The sequence below is a fragment of the Numida meleagris genome, chromosome 5, assembly GCF_002078875.1.
Source record: "Numida meleagris isolate 19003 breed g44 Domestic line chromosome 5, NumMel1.0, whole genome shotgun sequence".
Lineage (NCBI taxonomy): Eukaryota > Metazoa > Chordata > Aves > Galliformes > Numididae > Numida > Numida meleagris.
This window is the reverse complement of record NC_034413.1, coordinates 69469643-69484416: the sequence shown is the minus strand read 5'-3', so window position 1 is coordinate 69484416 and position 14774 is coordinate 69469643. Positions and strand designations below refer to the sequence as shown.

At 45.1% G+C, this 14774-nt stretch overlaps 1 protein-coding gene and 1 long non-coding RNA gene across 10 annotated transcripts in view; one reads left to right on the top strand and one right to left on the bottom strand.

Moving 5' to 3' along the window:
• The window catches only part of EPC2 (enhancer of polycomb homolog 2), a 43461-nt gene extending 34874 nt beyond the window's left edge, over positions 1 to 8587 (bottom strand). Inside the window, exon 1 of one of the 2 annotated variants that reach the window (XM_021398029.1) lies at positions 8400 to 8587. In XM_021398029.1, coding sequence (XP_021253704.1) covers positions 8400 to 8552 — 153 coding nt within the window. In that variant the 5' untranslated portion in view covers positions 8553 to 8587. Of the gene's footprint in view, positions 1 to 6461; positions 7663 to 8399 lie in introns of those variants that run through there. The other variant, XM_021398032.1, reaches the window with a different exon arrangement.
• LOC110399404 overlaps positions 8858 to 14774 on the top strand; it is a 23552-nt gene continuing 17635 nt past the window's right edge. For 4 of the 8 annotated variants that reach the window (XR_002439167.1, XR_002439166.1, XR_002439161.1 and 1 more), the window contains exon 1: positions 8901 to 9169. This is a non-coding gene — a long non-coding RNA (uncharacterized LOC110399404). Of the gene's footprint in view, positions 9170 to 14774 lie in introns of all 8 variants that reach the window. The other 4 variants (XR_002439168.1, XR_002439162.1, XR_002439164.1 and 1 more) reach the window with 3 other exon arrangements.

Sequence of the window (14774 nt, the reverse complement as noted above, 5' to 3'; positions counted from 1 at the left end):
AAAAGGGAGGAAAAAAAAAAGAAAAGGGAGGAAAAAAAAAAGAAAAGGGAGGAAAAAAAAAAGAAAAGGGAGGAGCATTTTGCTTAAGGTGCCTTTGCATCCCTTAATGAGAGAACGGTTACAAATAGCTTAACATTCAGTAAATGTATTCACTTAGCAGCTTGTGATACGTTTGTATCATTCAGCACATACCAAGTATAACATTAAACAGAAAAGATTGCAAGCAAATTGCACCCAAGGAATTATTGTTATTTTCTTGCAAGTGTGCTTCTACAAGCGCAACTTGATGGCCCAAGTCAGACAAGCAGACCGTCAGAGCTGTCCACCTACATGCACGTTATCCTCTGGTTTTTAACGTCATCATCCTGCAGCAGTACTTTAAAAGACTGAGATCTCACAACAAACTTTCTCCTCTACTTGTTCTCGATTACAGCAGTCGGAGATCAAGAGGTAGGAATGTTTATTGCTGCTTACATGAAAGACACGCATTAAAAAAAATAATAAAATAGTTCCTTGTGTCAAAAGAGAACTCAGTGCCCTAGCAGTGAAGCTACCAAGAGCCTGGGTACCAAAGGAGCCCAGCAACTTTTTCTTCTTCAGAGATGTAATTTCCTGGAACGTTTCAGATCTAATTTTTGCATTCAAGAACTAGTTGCTCGCTCGCTCTCTCTCTTACCAAGCTCCACGTTTAGTTTTCTAACTTGTGTCGCTTTTCTCCCAGGAAAAAGTTCCTACTCCAGATGAGCCATCAGCAGGATGCTTCCAAGCAGAAATCGCCTTTGTTCTGCAATTCAAGCTGGGTGGGCAGATGAGAAGCCTGATCCTCAGCAACAGAAGAGGCAGAACGTTGAGATTACCAAGTTACAAATTGAAACGTAACAACAGAAAACAACCAGGGAAAAGGGGGCAGGAAACATTTATAAATATGCTGACTTTGTGCTGTGGGGGACACGATGAGATAAAAGAAAGAGAACGATCCTTCACTGATAAGGAAAAGTGCCAGGCAGCTGACATCTAACAAAGGGGAGGCCGGCTCCCAAGGCAAGCCACGCAAGCCCTCGCTTCTTGGGATTTCATATGACAGAGATATGAGAGAACACCTTACAAAGAAAAACGTTACTGAAGAAGCTGGATTGGTGAGGTGTGCAGTGTGCCAGAGAAAGAAGTCCATTAGATGAAGGAACTCACATTTATGGGGGGGCTGGGGACAGCGTTCTCCCGCGCCATGCCGCTAGTCCCCAGGATACCGCTCCGGGGTCAGCTCACCAGCTCTCTGCACTGCTGACGTGAGCATTTAAAGTGATGAAAGACCAAAGGCATTTTGATGGTGTAAACGTATCCATCACGATTGGAACTGCACAAACGTGAACTATGAGGAATAGGAGCTGAGATTTTGTTTCCTGCAGACTCGTCCCTTCTGCTCCCCAGAGTTCAGGGCAGTTCTGCCACAGACAAGAACACTATTTTAAAGTAACGCCTTCAGTACAGCTAGAAGATGCCTATTATATGTTAGCAAACAAATCTGCAAATTGAATTGAAATTAAAAATACTTCACTGACTTGGAATGATTCAACATTACGAATCATCATCATTTCACCTGGTATTACTTTTAATTTCATGAAATCATTTTTTTTCCTATTTATCACTCCCTTTATGTGCAATAATTTAGTTTTGATTTTCTCCACTTGTTACAGAAGTATCAGTTCTGCAATTCATCTCCATGAACAATAGCTTTCGTGACACCTAAGGCTTAACTGTAATTTTGTTTATGTCAACATTAAACGTGTTATTATCTCTAGAAGAGGTGAACAGTTAGAATCTGATAAATCCACCGACTTACAGAACTGCCCAAAGAAGTAAAAACAAGGCACGGTGTATTAGTTTCGTTGGCAAAAGAAATTCCAAATAACCTCCTGAATGTTTAGGAGCCATCAAAATGATCTCTTGTAAAAATAAAAAAATTAAAAACAAGATTAATACAAGCAGTTTTAATGCTTGTTGATTTAAATTGTTCGAACAAGACATCTCGACTAATGTCAATTGAGACGGAAATTGCACGGGGCTGACTAGTGCCGAATTTCGCCAAGCAGGAGCAACACAAAATCACACCGTCTCTGAAGCTGCCCCAAACATTTCTTTCCCTTAAGCTGAAGGAAAGGGGAAAAACTGCCCCAACCTACATTAGAGAAGTCACAGAGCACAGCCTCAGACTGCAAAGCCTCCCCCTGAGCTCTACCTGCAAGGGAAAGCCCTGGGTAAACCCGCAGTGTGAACAGCTCCCCGAATCCCACTGCTCCCAGCCTGACACCCAAACGAGTTCAGGCACATTTTGAGGACTGGTGTTAAGTGACCCCGGGCACAGGACTGTAGCCTGCAGCAAAAATGCAACTTTACCTCAATTAAGAGCGCGGTGTTAAGATAGGGCTGAACCCATTTAGCCTCAGGATGACACTGAAAGCAGTCTCGTGCTCCTCTGCTCCCAAGCCTGCTACCCCACCTGCTCCCACCACTTCCCCTAAGAGCACACACGGCTTGTTTTTGGCAGCTAGGCAATGTGATGGGGCTCAGCTCTCAGAGAAGCCCGAGGAAGCAGGAGAAACAAGCTCCAGGCAGCAGGGAGATGCTTTGTCCCTACTGGCTGCAGACTGCAGTTAGACAGGCTCAGCTGTATCTTGAAAGCACACGGCAAGATAAATTACTTGACATTTGTCACAGACTAAGCTTATACTTCGAAGCAGGTGCCACAGGTTAGCTGATAGGTGTTAATGTGATAAGCCCTAATAAACTGCTCATGAGTTTTAAGGGCAAATCTTTGTATTGTTTACCCTCAGCCGCATAATTACAGCCAGAGCAAACGAAAAGCTGAGTTCAACAGGTCACCAGGGAACTAACTGCTCAGATGGGCTCCAAGCCCATCAGCAGGGGTTTTCATTCCCAACCACAGGTAACAAAACCCAACCTACAGAGCGCTAAGGCTGAATGCCATTACCAAATAGTTCATTAAAAAGTAGAAGTCGCAGACTGAAAGGAAGGTTCTGTTAGCCACAGAAGTATTTTGCAGGTAAAAGCACGGGAGGCAGGGACAGAAGATGACAGCTGAAATAATGGCTGGGAAACTGAGCTGGAAAGTGCACTCGCAAGGAACGGCCCTGTTTGATTCAATGGGCTTCAGTGGGGGGAGAAAAATATAAAGACCTCAAGGCAGGAAAGCCTTAAAAAGAGAACAGAACTTACAACAAGAAAATCTGTAAGGATTAGAACACAGCATTATGCTACCTACCCCCAAACACCAGTAATCCCATCAGCCCCAAATATACACAAGTAAATAGGTAAATAAGCAAACACATAAAGGTGCTGAACTCAAACTGAGAAGTAAACTTCTGCTGGGAGTAACACTGCCCGAAAGGAAATCAGCCACTGATGTGAACCACACAAAGCCCATTTCTGCCTTCCCCAAGGCAGTCTGGCCCTCTTTGCTTTGTGGGGAAGTGCAATCTTCTGGTTTTGCTGTGCCTAGACTTTTAGAGAACTCTCGTGAGGATTTTTTGTTTGCTTTACAGAATATTTGTGTGGTTTAAACTTAAGCTCTCCTTCGTTTACCTCCTGCTTTATTAGCCAGAGGTGTCCTGGCACCTTCTTTATTTTACACAGCCCTCGTTAGCAACATTGAGGGTCCGACCACAGGTTATGAGTGCACACCCCACATACAAATCTCAAGTTTGAACAGGTTCTGTCCACACACTTATGCACAGGTCTCACTTGCTCTAATATTCCAAAATGACACGCACAACAGTGGCACAGAATGATGGTATCTGCAAAGATCTCGTTATCTCATGGCATTTGCTTGATGACCTATTAAAATCAGCTGTTTTAAATTCAGCATTAGAGAAGTGTAATCATCTTCTAACCTACCCAAATCAATAAACTGAACAAAAGAGGTGTTGAATGCTCTTTCTGAACAGTTTATCAAGATGCTACACCAATTCCTCTGTTTTAAAAAATACAGATATATATATATGATCTGTCATTAACAATTATTTTCTTTTAAATAAGAAGGTTCTCATTCCTGAAACTGCATACCTGTGTGGGAAGGCCAAAGGTCCCTTTTTTGTTCATCCTGATCCTTCACTGAGGAGATGCACATTTCCTACTCTCTGATCTTTAAGTAGCACAACGCAACTACACAGGGTACCTGCTCCACAGCATACATGCATGCTAGCTAAGGAATGAATGAAAAAAATAGCTACCCATCACTTCATCTGGGAGAAGGAACAGCTGCAGCAGCTTGAAAACAGAACCAAAGACTGAGCACTTAGATGGAAGAGCAGACTGCAAAGCTCCATCCCTCCACATGGGATGGGAAGACAGACAATATGCAGTTAGGACATCACAGTTTCACAAGTTTAACTGTGGAGACAAAAATGCTTAGTTATTTCAACCTAAGTTGACTACTTTTCTCATGTAATGTTTGTGAATGTACTTATTCACCTAGTTTTCTAGTGTTCCTTAATGCCCGAGTGTCTCAGATAGCACCAGGTAATGATTTCTGATCGACATCTCAATACTTGGCTGCTTTTCTTGGAGCATCTTCCTAGAACTAAGCACCCTGACAGCACAGCTAGCACCAGAACCTGACCTTCCTCTGACAAACTGAAGCTAAATGTTTAAGGCACCTACACATAATTCAGTATAAATTTGCTAAGTGACAGCTAAAGCTATTTATTTATGCTCTGAAAGCAACCACCTGCAGCACTTCCATATACAAACTCAGCTGTAAAAGCAGCATGCTTCCCAATAACCATGTCAAATTGTACCTAGAGCACCATCAGCAAACACAAGCAGTAGCAGAGGAATTGTTACACACGTCTCCAAACTCTCTGATTTCGTTGCAGAAAGCAAGTGGCAGCACGGTCAACCAGCACGATTTCAAGGAACAGAACAGGCACCAAACAAAACCACTTGCTTTTATGCTGATGGTTACTTGTAATCCATAAATAACCCCATTCACCTCCTTATAAAGGCAATATACAAAAAAAGGCACCATCTTTATAACGTATAAGTAAGATTTCCACAATAGACAGGAAGGCCAAAAGCAGAGCGTTCCTGAATTCTGCAACTAACATCAATGCGTTCATGCTCACATACACAGCACGAAGCCCCTCCATGGAAATATTATTAAGTGGCTATAAATTTATCTATTAAACAGGCATCAGGAGAACTCCTTAGGCATAAGGATACACAAACTAAAATGCAAATGCAGGATAGGTGCACAACTTTCTTTCTTCCTGTTTTAAAAAGCAAGCACTGCCATAAAATTAACGATCCCTTCTGGCCTACGTGAATGTATTTTCATGTGCTTCTGATTGAACTCTTTCCATTCATTGTATCAGCAAAAATGTTCACTGTGTTACTCTATATCAGCAGAAGTAGCCAAACAAGAAAGCGTGACCTGAGTAAAATGAATGCTTCGTGCCCTCAGAGGAGATGGAGCGCGCTGCTTCAGCAGCACCACTAGCTCCTGGATGCCTTGCAAGCCAGGTGATGAACCCAAGTTTTCAGAGCTACAACAGGAACTGAGTTAATGAAGGGATGGAAAGAATATGAACAGAAGAGAAAGCGAGGAAAAAAAAAGTTATTCAAATTAACTATTCCCAGCCTTTAAAAATACTCAAAATTGAACATTAAGCATATGATCAGAAAAAGACCATCCTGAGGTGATCACACAGGGACTGAGCATGAAATTCACTTCTCATCCACACTGTCAGCATTTTAATAACCTGAAGCCACATCCTTACCTTGCCCCAAACAAGCTCAGCTTTGTCATGTAGCATCAAACTCAGCTATACATAAACAACGTTCAAACCAGAATTTTGAGGTGAGTGTTCAGGTACCTGTGACCAGGCAATCTAGTTACTATAAATTACCACCATTATTACTCCTATCAACTGCCACCACTTCCAAACACCTCCAGTAGAGTTAAATTCACTTCTCAAAGACCTCGGGCTGAATCTGTGTCTCATTAAGAACAATTCTTCCGCCAGAAGATGTTAGAGTGCTCTTTGTCAACACCTATTCAATCACAAAACAGATAGCTACACAATAAGCAATACAATGACTTCTCTATTCTGCAACTTTTCCCCCTTCTGGTTAGAAGGATTCGTGATATACAGTTCTTACTCATCAGCACAAAAACAGCACGAAATGCTCACACTCGGTTTCCGAAACACAGAAAATGACAGCTTCCTACTTTTGTGTAATTATAAGCTCCCTCTTCAATGAGATTAGAAAACCCACACGCTTTCCTACTCAGGTTTAATTCAGGATAAATGGTAAACACTCGCTAACATAAACATACTGCATTCCAGAAGCCTAAGCCCTTCACAGCTGGAACGTCCGCGTGAGCGAGAAGAGCTGCTGATTTGTAAACGCTTCAAGTGCCTATAAATCTTTAAGATACTTACGTGGAAATAATTCCAGAATTTTCATCAAGACGAGGTCGAAGTAAGAGTCAAATAAAGATGCTCACACCCACACTCCACGTGCGATGACCAGCAGTGTGTACCAACACCCTGCCTGCAACTACAGCGACTCTGTGTCTTTTTAACTCGTTATCCAAATAACTCCAGAAGTGGGATTAGAAATGAGTGATAACAATGAATCACCGCCACCTTTAAGCTGACGTACCAAATAACAGTACTACTTTACAGATAATAACAATGAAATCACACCAAAAAAATTAAATGACATGCGAACCAGAGCGCGTTTTTGATGCAAAAATCTCAATCATGAACAAAGCAAACAATACACCTCTACTAGAGAAACGAGGCTGTAAGGAACAGACACATCGAGCAGTTTTATGTTGTGAAGGTTCGTAAATACATAGTTACTGTCAGTTAAATCAGCACTGGAAGCCAGCCCTCGGCTCTGGGATCACTGAGCTCTGTGTGTGTGAGCGAACACCAGTTGGCCCAGCACTTCTTGCAGGTGCACTCCTGGCAGAGGGCTGAGCTAAAAAAAATAAAAAAATAAAAAGACCCCGAGACACCGGAGTAATGGAGGTGTCAGAAATGAACGTGCGAGCACCTCCTTCCCCCCAAAAGTCCCTGTGAATAGCAGCAATTTAGTAGCAATTTTTGCTACATTGCATGAAGTGAATTTCTCAAACGTTTTAACTACAGCCACCTATCCCCAGAAAAACCCTGCGTGCCGCTATCACAGAAATCCACACTGAAAACCGTTTGCGCGGCGCTGGGTGGACACCCATCCCACGAAGGGAGCTGTCAGTGCACAGCAGTAACCCCAGCTCTCCATCACTGGCCCAGCAGAACGCCTTGCCCAGCTAACGACCTCGCAACCGCACGGATCTGCCACTTCTCTGACCACTTCACATCCAGACTCCCGCAGAGCGCATCCCACGCAGCCACGCTTCAGGGCCGAAATAAACCCCCGTTCTTAAAGCCTCACGGAATTTAGCGCAAGTTTTCTTACAGAAAAGAGGCGGCACCAAAGGATGAATCTAAGCTAGAATTTATACGGGAGCACCAACCCAAACTTCACCACCGCTGAGGCAGCCCACAAGCAGCCCGTCAGCTGAAGTGCAAGCAAGCTGATTCCAAGCAGGGTTTAATCAAAACAACGCGGTCGTTTTAAACGAGCCGCGTTTGACAGACACCGAAGGCGAAAGCCGGGCTGCGAGGAGCGCTCCCCGGACCGCCAGCACCGCGCTCCGCCCCGGGCACCGCGCCTCCACACAGCGCTAAGCGCGCCCGAGGGCGGCCGGCGCCTCAGGGTCCCGGCAGCGAGGCGTGGAGCCCAGCTGCGGGACAGCTGCCGCACGGCGGGCACCGCGCTCCTCGGGGCCCGGCGCGGGCTTCCAGCGGCGCTGTCCCGCCGCCCGTCACCAAAACCCCAACAGCGCCAACTGAAACTTCTCTTTGCCCGACGGAACGGGACGCGAGCGGCCGCGCAACGCTACGAGCGTGACGCTTGGCTTGCAAACCCCTCGCGCTGACGAGCCCGCCGCCGCCTGTCACACGCGCCGCCCGACCCGCAACCCGCGCCCGAGGGAAGCGGCTGAGGCACGCTACGCCGGCTGCGCCCGCTCGCTCATTCAGAGACGCGCCTTGCGCCTTCCTCCTTCTTACGCTAGCGTAAAGGCCTCCCCCCCGCTAATCAAAACACTCGCGAGTCGGGACGCAAAGAAGATGGCGGAGCAGGGCCCGCTTACGGCGTCGGACAGCAGTTTACGCTGCGCTCTTTGCGCAGGGCCCCGTCAAAACCGTGCAGCGCCGCGGTGGGGAGCGTGCGTAGTGCGCTTGGTGAATGCCGATGGCCTATTTCCCGTGAGGGGAGGGGGGTGTCTGATAAACAATGGTGCCCCCCCTGCGCGGCTCCCTTACCGATTCCTCCTCTTTCTCCATCCCCGTGGGCATCTGCGGCACAGCCCGGTTGATGGAGACGCAGTCGTTGAGGTCGGGCATGTCCTTGCCGCGGTAGATGGGCAGCGGTTTGGCGGCGTCTAGCGCCCGGGCTCGGAAGGAGAGTTTGCTCATTGTCTCCCCCTCACAATAACACCCCGGGGCCGGGCGGGCGGGGGGGCCCTCAGTGCGGCCGCGCCGCCGCCTCCCAGCCGCTCCCGCACCCGGCCCGCACCACCATGGAGGGTCCCGCCGCCCCGGAACAGCTCTCCGCGGGGCCGCCCGTAGCTCACAGCGCACGCCCCGCAGCCCTAGATCCGCGCCGGGCTCGCTCGATCCGCTCCCTGCGCCATGGCAAACATGGCGGACATTAACCAAAGCGGCCAGCGATCCCGGCAGCCACCGCGAGAGCCCGGGGGGGGGGTGGACGGGACGGAGGGAGGGAGGCGGGAGGAGGGAGGAGGAGGTGGCTGCGCTGCGCGCGCAGCCGGAGGCGGTGCTGAGGGGAGTCGAGGAGGGATGGAGGGCGGGTGAGCGAGGGTTTAATTCGTCCGTGCTTCAGGTGGGCCGGGGGCTCCGCTCTTCACCGTATGGGCTCTCGGCTCGGCGCGAAGGAGCGGGTAGCGCTGAGGCGGCGGGAAGGCGGCTTGCCCAGTCAGTCAGTCAGTCAGTCAGTCAGTCAGTCAGTCAGTCAGTCACCGTGCTCGTCAGCAGCTCTGCTTCACAGGGAAGAACTCCAGGGAGTTTTGCAGGTGCCAGATTTTACCTTTAAAGGTGTTTTGTTTCGGTTTTAAGTTAACAAATGAGAAAGCTGTGATGATCAGATGCTGCTACGCTGTGGTTCCTCAGGGTCAGCCCGGTGACACTTGTCAGGATTTGCCTTTGGAAACGCTACTGGCAGCGAACCTGAGTCCACACTCTCCTCGTACTTTAGGATTAAAACACATTTCTAAAAATTCGGTTAGGTTCACGAAAGTTAACAGTGAAGGTTCAGGAAGGATATCAGGGAAAGGCTGTGCCCCAGAGAGCAGTGGTCATGGCACAGCTCGCAGGGCAGCGGGCACGGCCCCGAGCTGCCAGAGCTCAGGGAGAGCTGGGGCACTTCTGTCAGCCATAGGGTTTGACTGATGCTCTGTGGGGCTGGAGGTTGGACTCACTGGTCCTCATGGCCCCCCTCCAAAACGGGATGTTCTGTGATTAAATTAGCCTGGCTCCCGATCCCTGCCCTCAGAGCTCCCTTGGGTGATTGGCTGTGTCCATGTAGTGGTGCTGCACTGCACTGATCATATTCACAGCTCCCTTTGTCACTTCTGAATGCCAACAAATCTGTAAGGCACCGCTGCACACCAGTTTATTTACACACAGCTTCAGTTAGAGGTGCATGCTGTGCAGAAGGAGAAGGTGTAAAAGCCATACACTTCAATTAATATTACAAACACTTTAGAAACAAACGCATACCCATTCAAAATTATTTCTTCGAGGATTTCCTGTATTACTCTCTACGTGGGTTTAGTCTTGAAGTTCCACATGCTGCAAAGTAAGGAGTTTCTCGTTGTGTGTTGTCTGTAGGTCTGGAGTAGTGTGTTCACTCATGCTCTTCTGCTGTAAAAATGCCTTACTCCTGTTTGGTTTCTCCCACTTTCAAACAATACAAAGCTAAACAGGAACAAGGCATCCAACTTTCAGAAGAGTGTCCTCAGCATGGAAAGAATAAGCCCAAGTCCCCATGCAGGCAAAGCCGCAGTCCTCTAGTGTCCCAGAGCTTCTCACACCTACCCAATATATTGCTTTATCTGCAAAGCCTGTCACGTTTCCTGTATATCATCACTTCCATATTATATTGACATCACATATATTGACATCTTGAGCACAGGTTGGCTGCTTTTTCTTGTTTCCACCTTAGAGCTCTTACAGATGTTGTCAGTGCAATCTGCTGCCCCTGGAATAAACTGGAGCTGTTAGGCCGATAAGCTTTGACCACGTCGCTCTTTGGAGTACAGTGCTGATTGTATCTAACATTCTGTTCCATTTTTCTTTTTTTTCTTTTTTTTTTTTTTTAAGGACAACACAAAAGATTGTCCAAACAAGTTTAGTCTCTGAATTGCAGTTGATTTTTAGTTATCTTATGCATTTGTTATCTGTGTAGTTTTATATAATAAATGTGTGCTGTTCTTGATGAACACATGATTTACAAAATGAAGAATAATGAATTCTGTCAGCTAGAGAGAGCGAAGGAAGATGAAACAAATGCACTAACACACAAGAGGAGAAAAAAAAAAGCAATAATAACTTCGTGCTCATGTCACATAGATCAGAATTATCTTGGGAAAGAAATCTGAAAATTACGTTAGATACTTCTATGACAGCATCAGGTCAATGCTCAGTTATATAGTGCTAATGTGAGCAAATGAAATTTTAAAATTATGAGAAAAGGAACAGAGAAGAGAACTGTGATAGTGCATCCCAGTCCAGTAAGTCTTACTTATAATTCCTTTAAATATTTTTGTGTTCATAGACAATTCTTGACTTGCATTAGAACTCACACCCTTTTACACAGAAGCACATCATAAAGCAGTTCAGAGCCAAGAAGCAGTCTTGCTTGTAGTAACCCAAACTGTGTGTGAGATGCTTTCAGCAATGTTCTTCTTTACACGAATGCTGAAAATTTGGATAGTTTTTAGCTTAGTAGTTATAGGAAGTGGCCGAACGTCTAACACTCAAAGTTGGTTTTCTATCACCAAGTGATTCACAAGTGGTTGGTACAAGCAGATGGTTGCCATTTTCCAAAGAGTAATTGCAATGCACTTCTGCAACAGCTTTAGTTTCTCAGTCTTACTGTGCAGCAACAATTGGGAGATTGTAAGCGAAATGAATCCACAGGCTCTTCCTGAGCTGGAAAAAGCACTTCTTGTGCATCTTCTCTAGAACAATCAGAGCCCAGCAACTGTGTCTGAGAAACTGAAAGCTGTAATAAGGATAGTGGTGTTAACTGTTCTGTCTAGACAAAGGTGGTAGCAAAGAGAGCACGGTAGCTGTCGGAAGCTTGGAAGCTGGGTTAGCATTTTGATGACTGATCTAATTAAACGATGAAAATTCTGTGGCTGTTCCCACACCAGGCAACTGTCTGAAATTGTCTTAATTATCAGCTGCTAAACTGGGTGTTTAAAGTAGAGGATGAACTGAATTCGATCTCACCTGCCAGGACCCAGCTTCACAAGTTAACACGGGTATTTAAAATTGCACCCAAATATGAATTTCCCTTTACATAGTTGACAAACTGTAAAGGGGGGATGAATTCCACTTTAAGTAAATGAAATGCATTTTCAGCGCACGGTTCATGAATTTTCTGTATAGATGCTATTATATGGGTCCTCTTACAGCCCTGCTGTACAGGTAACATGTTTTAAAAGGTTAGATTAGCAGTGTGGAACAGGCAGTTCCTCCTGAAATACTTCTTCAAGAAGTTAAAAGACAAGGACTTTCCTTTTTCTGCATGTTTTGTTCTTTTCCACTGCTTAAACAACAACAACAACAAAAGAACAGAAATGCAACGCATTTACCCTTAAGGTGGCTCTTAGTTCTAAACTCATCCCATTATTTTATTTCCACAAAAAATGCAATTCTTTTAGAATTTTGCCCTGCAGTATGCTGGGTTGTTTTTTTTTTTTTTATGTAGTGCAAAAAGCCATTGCGTATAGCTCAACATGCACAGAACTAAAGTTTCAACTTACATTAATACTTCATGTAGCTTAGCTTTAAGCCAGAACCGTACATCTTTTCTGTACGTCCTTAGATCTCCTCGTCCTGTAAAATATTACAGGTCTTCTGAATAACTTAAGCTGTAAAAAGTATTGTGAGCAGTACCCGACCTCTGGCTAACTTGCTTTTAATGGGAAAAAAAAAATAAACGTTTCAAAATTCAGTATTTGAATTGTGACAATTCAGTAGAGACACCTGCATGACATTTAGCACCAGGAATGCTTGCTCACAGTGTGGCTGCCTGAAGCTGCCTGTACTATCTGGTGGTCTTTTTGCAAGTGTTTCCTGCTGCTTTTCATTGCTGGAATATACATCTCACATCATGAGTCTTACATCAAGCCAAAGCATAATTTTTGATGTCAAGATTATGATGATGTCAAGAATTCTCAGTGTGTGTTATTGAAATGTGATGTCATGAGCTTGTAATGGTTATTTGTTTTATATGTTGTTTCCTTATAAGTACCAGAAATTTATAAAGAAGCTTGTGGACTGCATAGAAACACAGTTCAGCAGTGGTTAATGGCCAAGGCATGGTGTCGTTCATCCTGTAGAAACAGCTGTGAGAGAACGAGAATATTAGGATGCTAAAGACTTGACTGTAAATACACAAAAATAATCCCCAAGATTCGAAGTGTACAGAAAATTATCTTTGTGTTCTGCAGCATTCCAGATACTCACTGCATGAGGATGTGAAGAAATGACTGTGATAGTGATGCCGATGATTCCGTGAACAAGTATTTCCAGTCACTCATGCAGCTATTGTACATTTGGGATTCCTGTCTTGGTAGCAGCAGCAGCAGCAGCCTCATTATAGAGTATTTTGATCTCATGTTTAAGCAAAGCTTCACTGGAAGGGAACCTAAAAGCAGCCAGAAGGCTGGCTTAGTAACTTCAGCACAAGGAAAAGTGCTGAGCTTTCCAGGAGATATATGAATGGACTAGGGGAGTCTTTTTAAAGGTTATGAAGTCCTTCTTTCTCCCTAGGTCTGAGAACTCCTATTGAAGTGAAAGAAACCTCTGTCCTATTCATTTCAAAGGGAGTTTTGTCAGGAAAAAGAGCTTGATCAAAGTAGCTACTAAGCATTCTTAGTGGCTAATGTTTGGAGTTAAATGTATCAGCTGTTCCAAACCATTTCTATTTCAAATTATTCAAAAGCTTTAAGGAACTGGCTCCCTGCACGTTTTCCTCTTTAAGATCACCAAAATCTATCAGCCAAAATGTGAAATCTGGTATGGAATAGCTTCTTGGGAGATTAAAAGAGCTGAACAAAAATTAGAAAATTAAGTTAAAATCTTGATCTCAGCAACAGGCACCATATAAAACTAAATAAAAGGGAAGCTATGAAAATAGCTGATTCCCAAAATTACATCAGGAAGGTAAAATGATGAAGGACTCTTGAGCTAGAAGCAGCAGGAAGCTCCTCATTTAGGATTCTTAGTCAAAAGAGAAACTTACTCTACTGAGATTGTAGTCCTGGATGACCCAATTCAACAAGTTAACAGCAGTACAATTGTGAAACCAAATGTATTTGTCTTAGAATTATCCTCCATAAAACCACACAGTTATATGACACGCTGCTTTCTTAGATGACATAGCCTACACAAAAGAGCAAGTTTGCCCAACAGCTATCAACCTCTAGGGTTGCGAAAACTTTCATTTTAAGACAGGTCATTCTTAGGTGCTCATAAAGACATTCACGTTTGCCTCGTCAGCTGAAGTTTGTTCTTTATGCTTACATGTCTGTATCCATCTCTGTCACACAGCATTTGCACGGAGGATACGCAGAGCATCAAGACAAAACGTCAGCCACCTTTAACACAGCTCAGAAACACAGGAATCTAAGACCAAGCAGACAGCAATACTGCTGCACTTAAACACACGGCGGTGTTCTAAAATGTTCTCACCAAAGCGTATGGAACAAGGATCTTCATAGCTCCAACAGGATACATGTCTTGAAATTACAGAAATCACCACGGGCTCAGTGCTTACCGTTTTCAGCAGGTTTGTCTCCCACCGCAGATGGTAAGAGTTAAGCCCACTGAAAATGGTAAGCATTAAAAATTCTATCAAAAACGTTTTGAACACATTTGACGTCATTTAACACTGACAAAGGTGAACAATGAGTGAACTGGTGACTGCTTTGGTATTTGACACAGCAGACTGGAGAGGAGATTGCAGAGCAGCAGCACCAGCATCGCGTGGTGTCACCTTGTGGATATTGCAGTGGAGGTGCAAAGCGTGTTCCCTTCAGTCACCTGGCTCCGGTGCTCGCACCCAGGTGGGCGGGCTGGCTCGTGGCTTGAAGGGAACAGCTTTGTCTCTGTCATTTAAGCACAACATATGAAAGTGAGCAAGAGGAGGTAAACAGTATGAAATACCAAACCCCTCCTGGTATATGAGGAAATCTCAGCATAGACCCTTATTTCTCTTAAGACACACAACTGCTCTCTCCTGTTGTTGCCCCTTTCCCCTCAGCAAGAGGAAAGAGGGGAAGGGGAAAGGAAAGGGGGAGGGGAAGGGAAGGAAAGGGAAGGGAAGGGGAGGGAAGGGGAGGGAAAGGAAGGGAAGGGAAGGGAAGGGAAGGGAAGGGAAAGGAA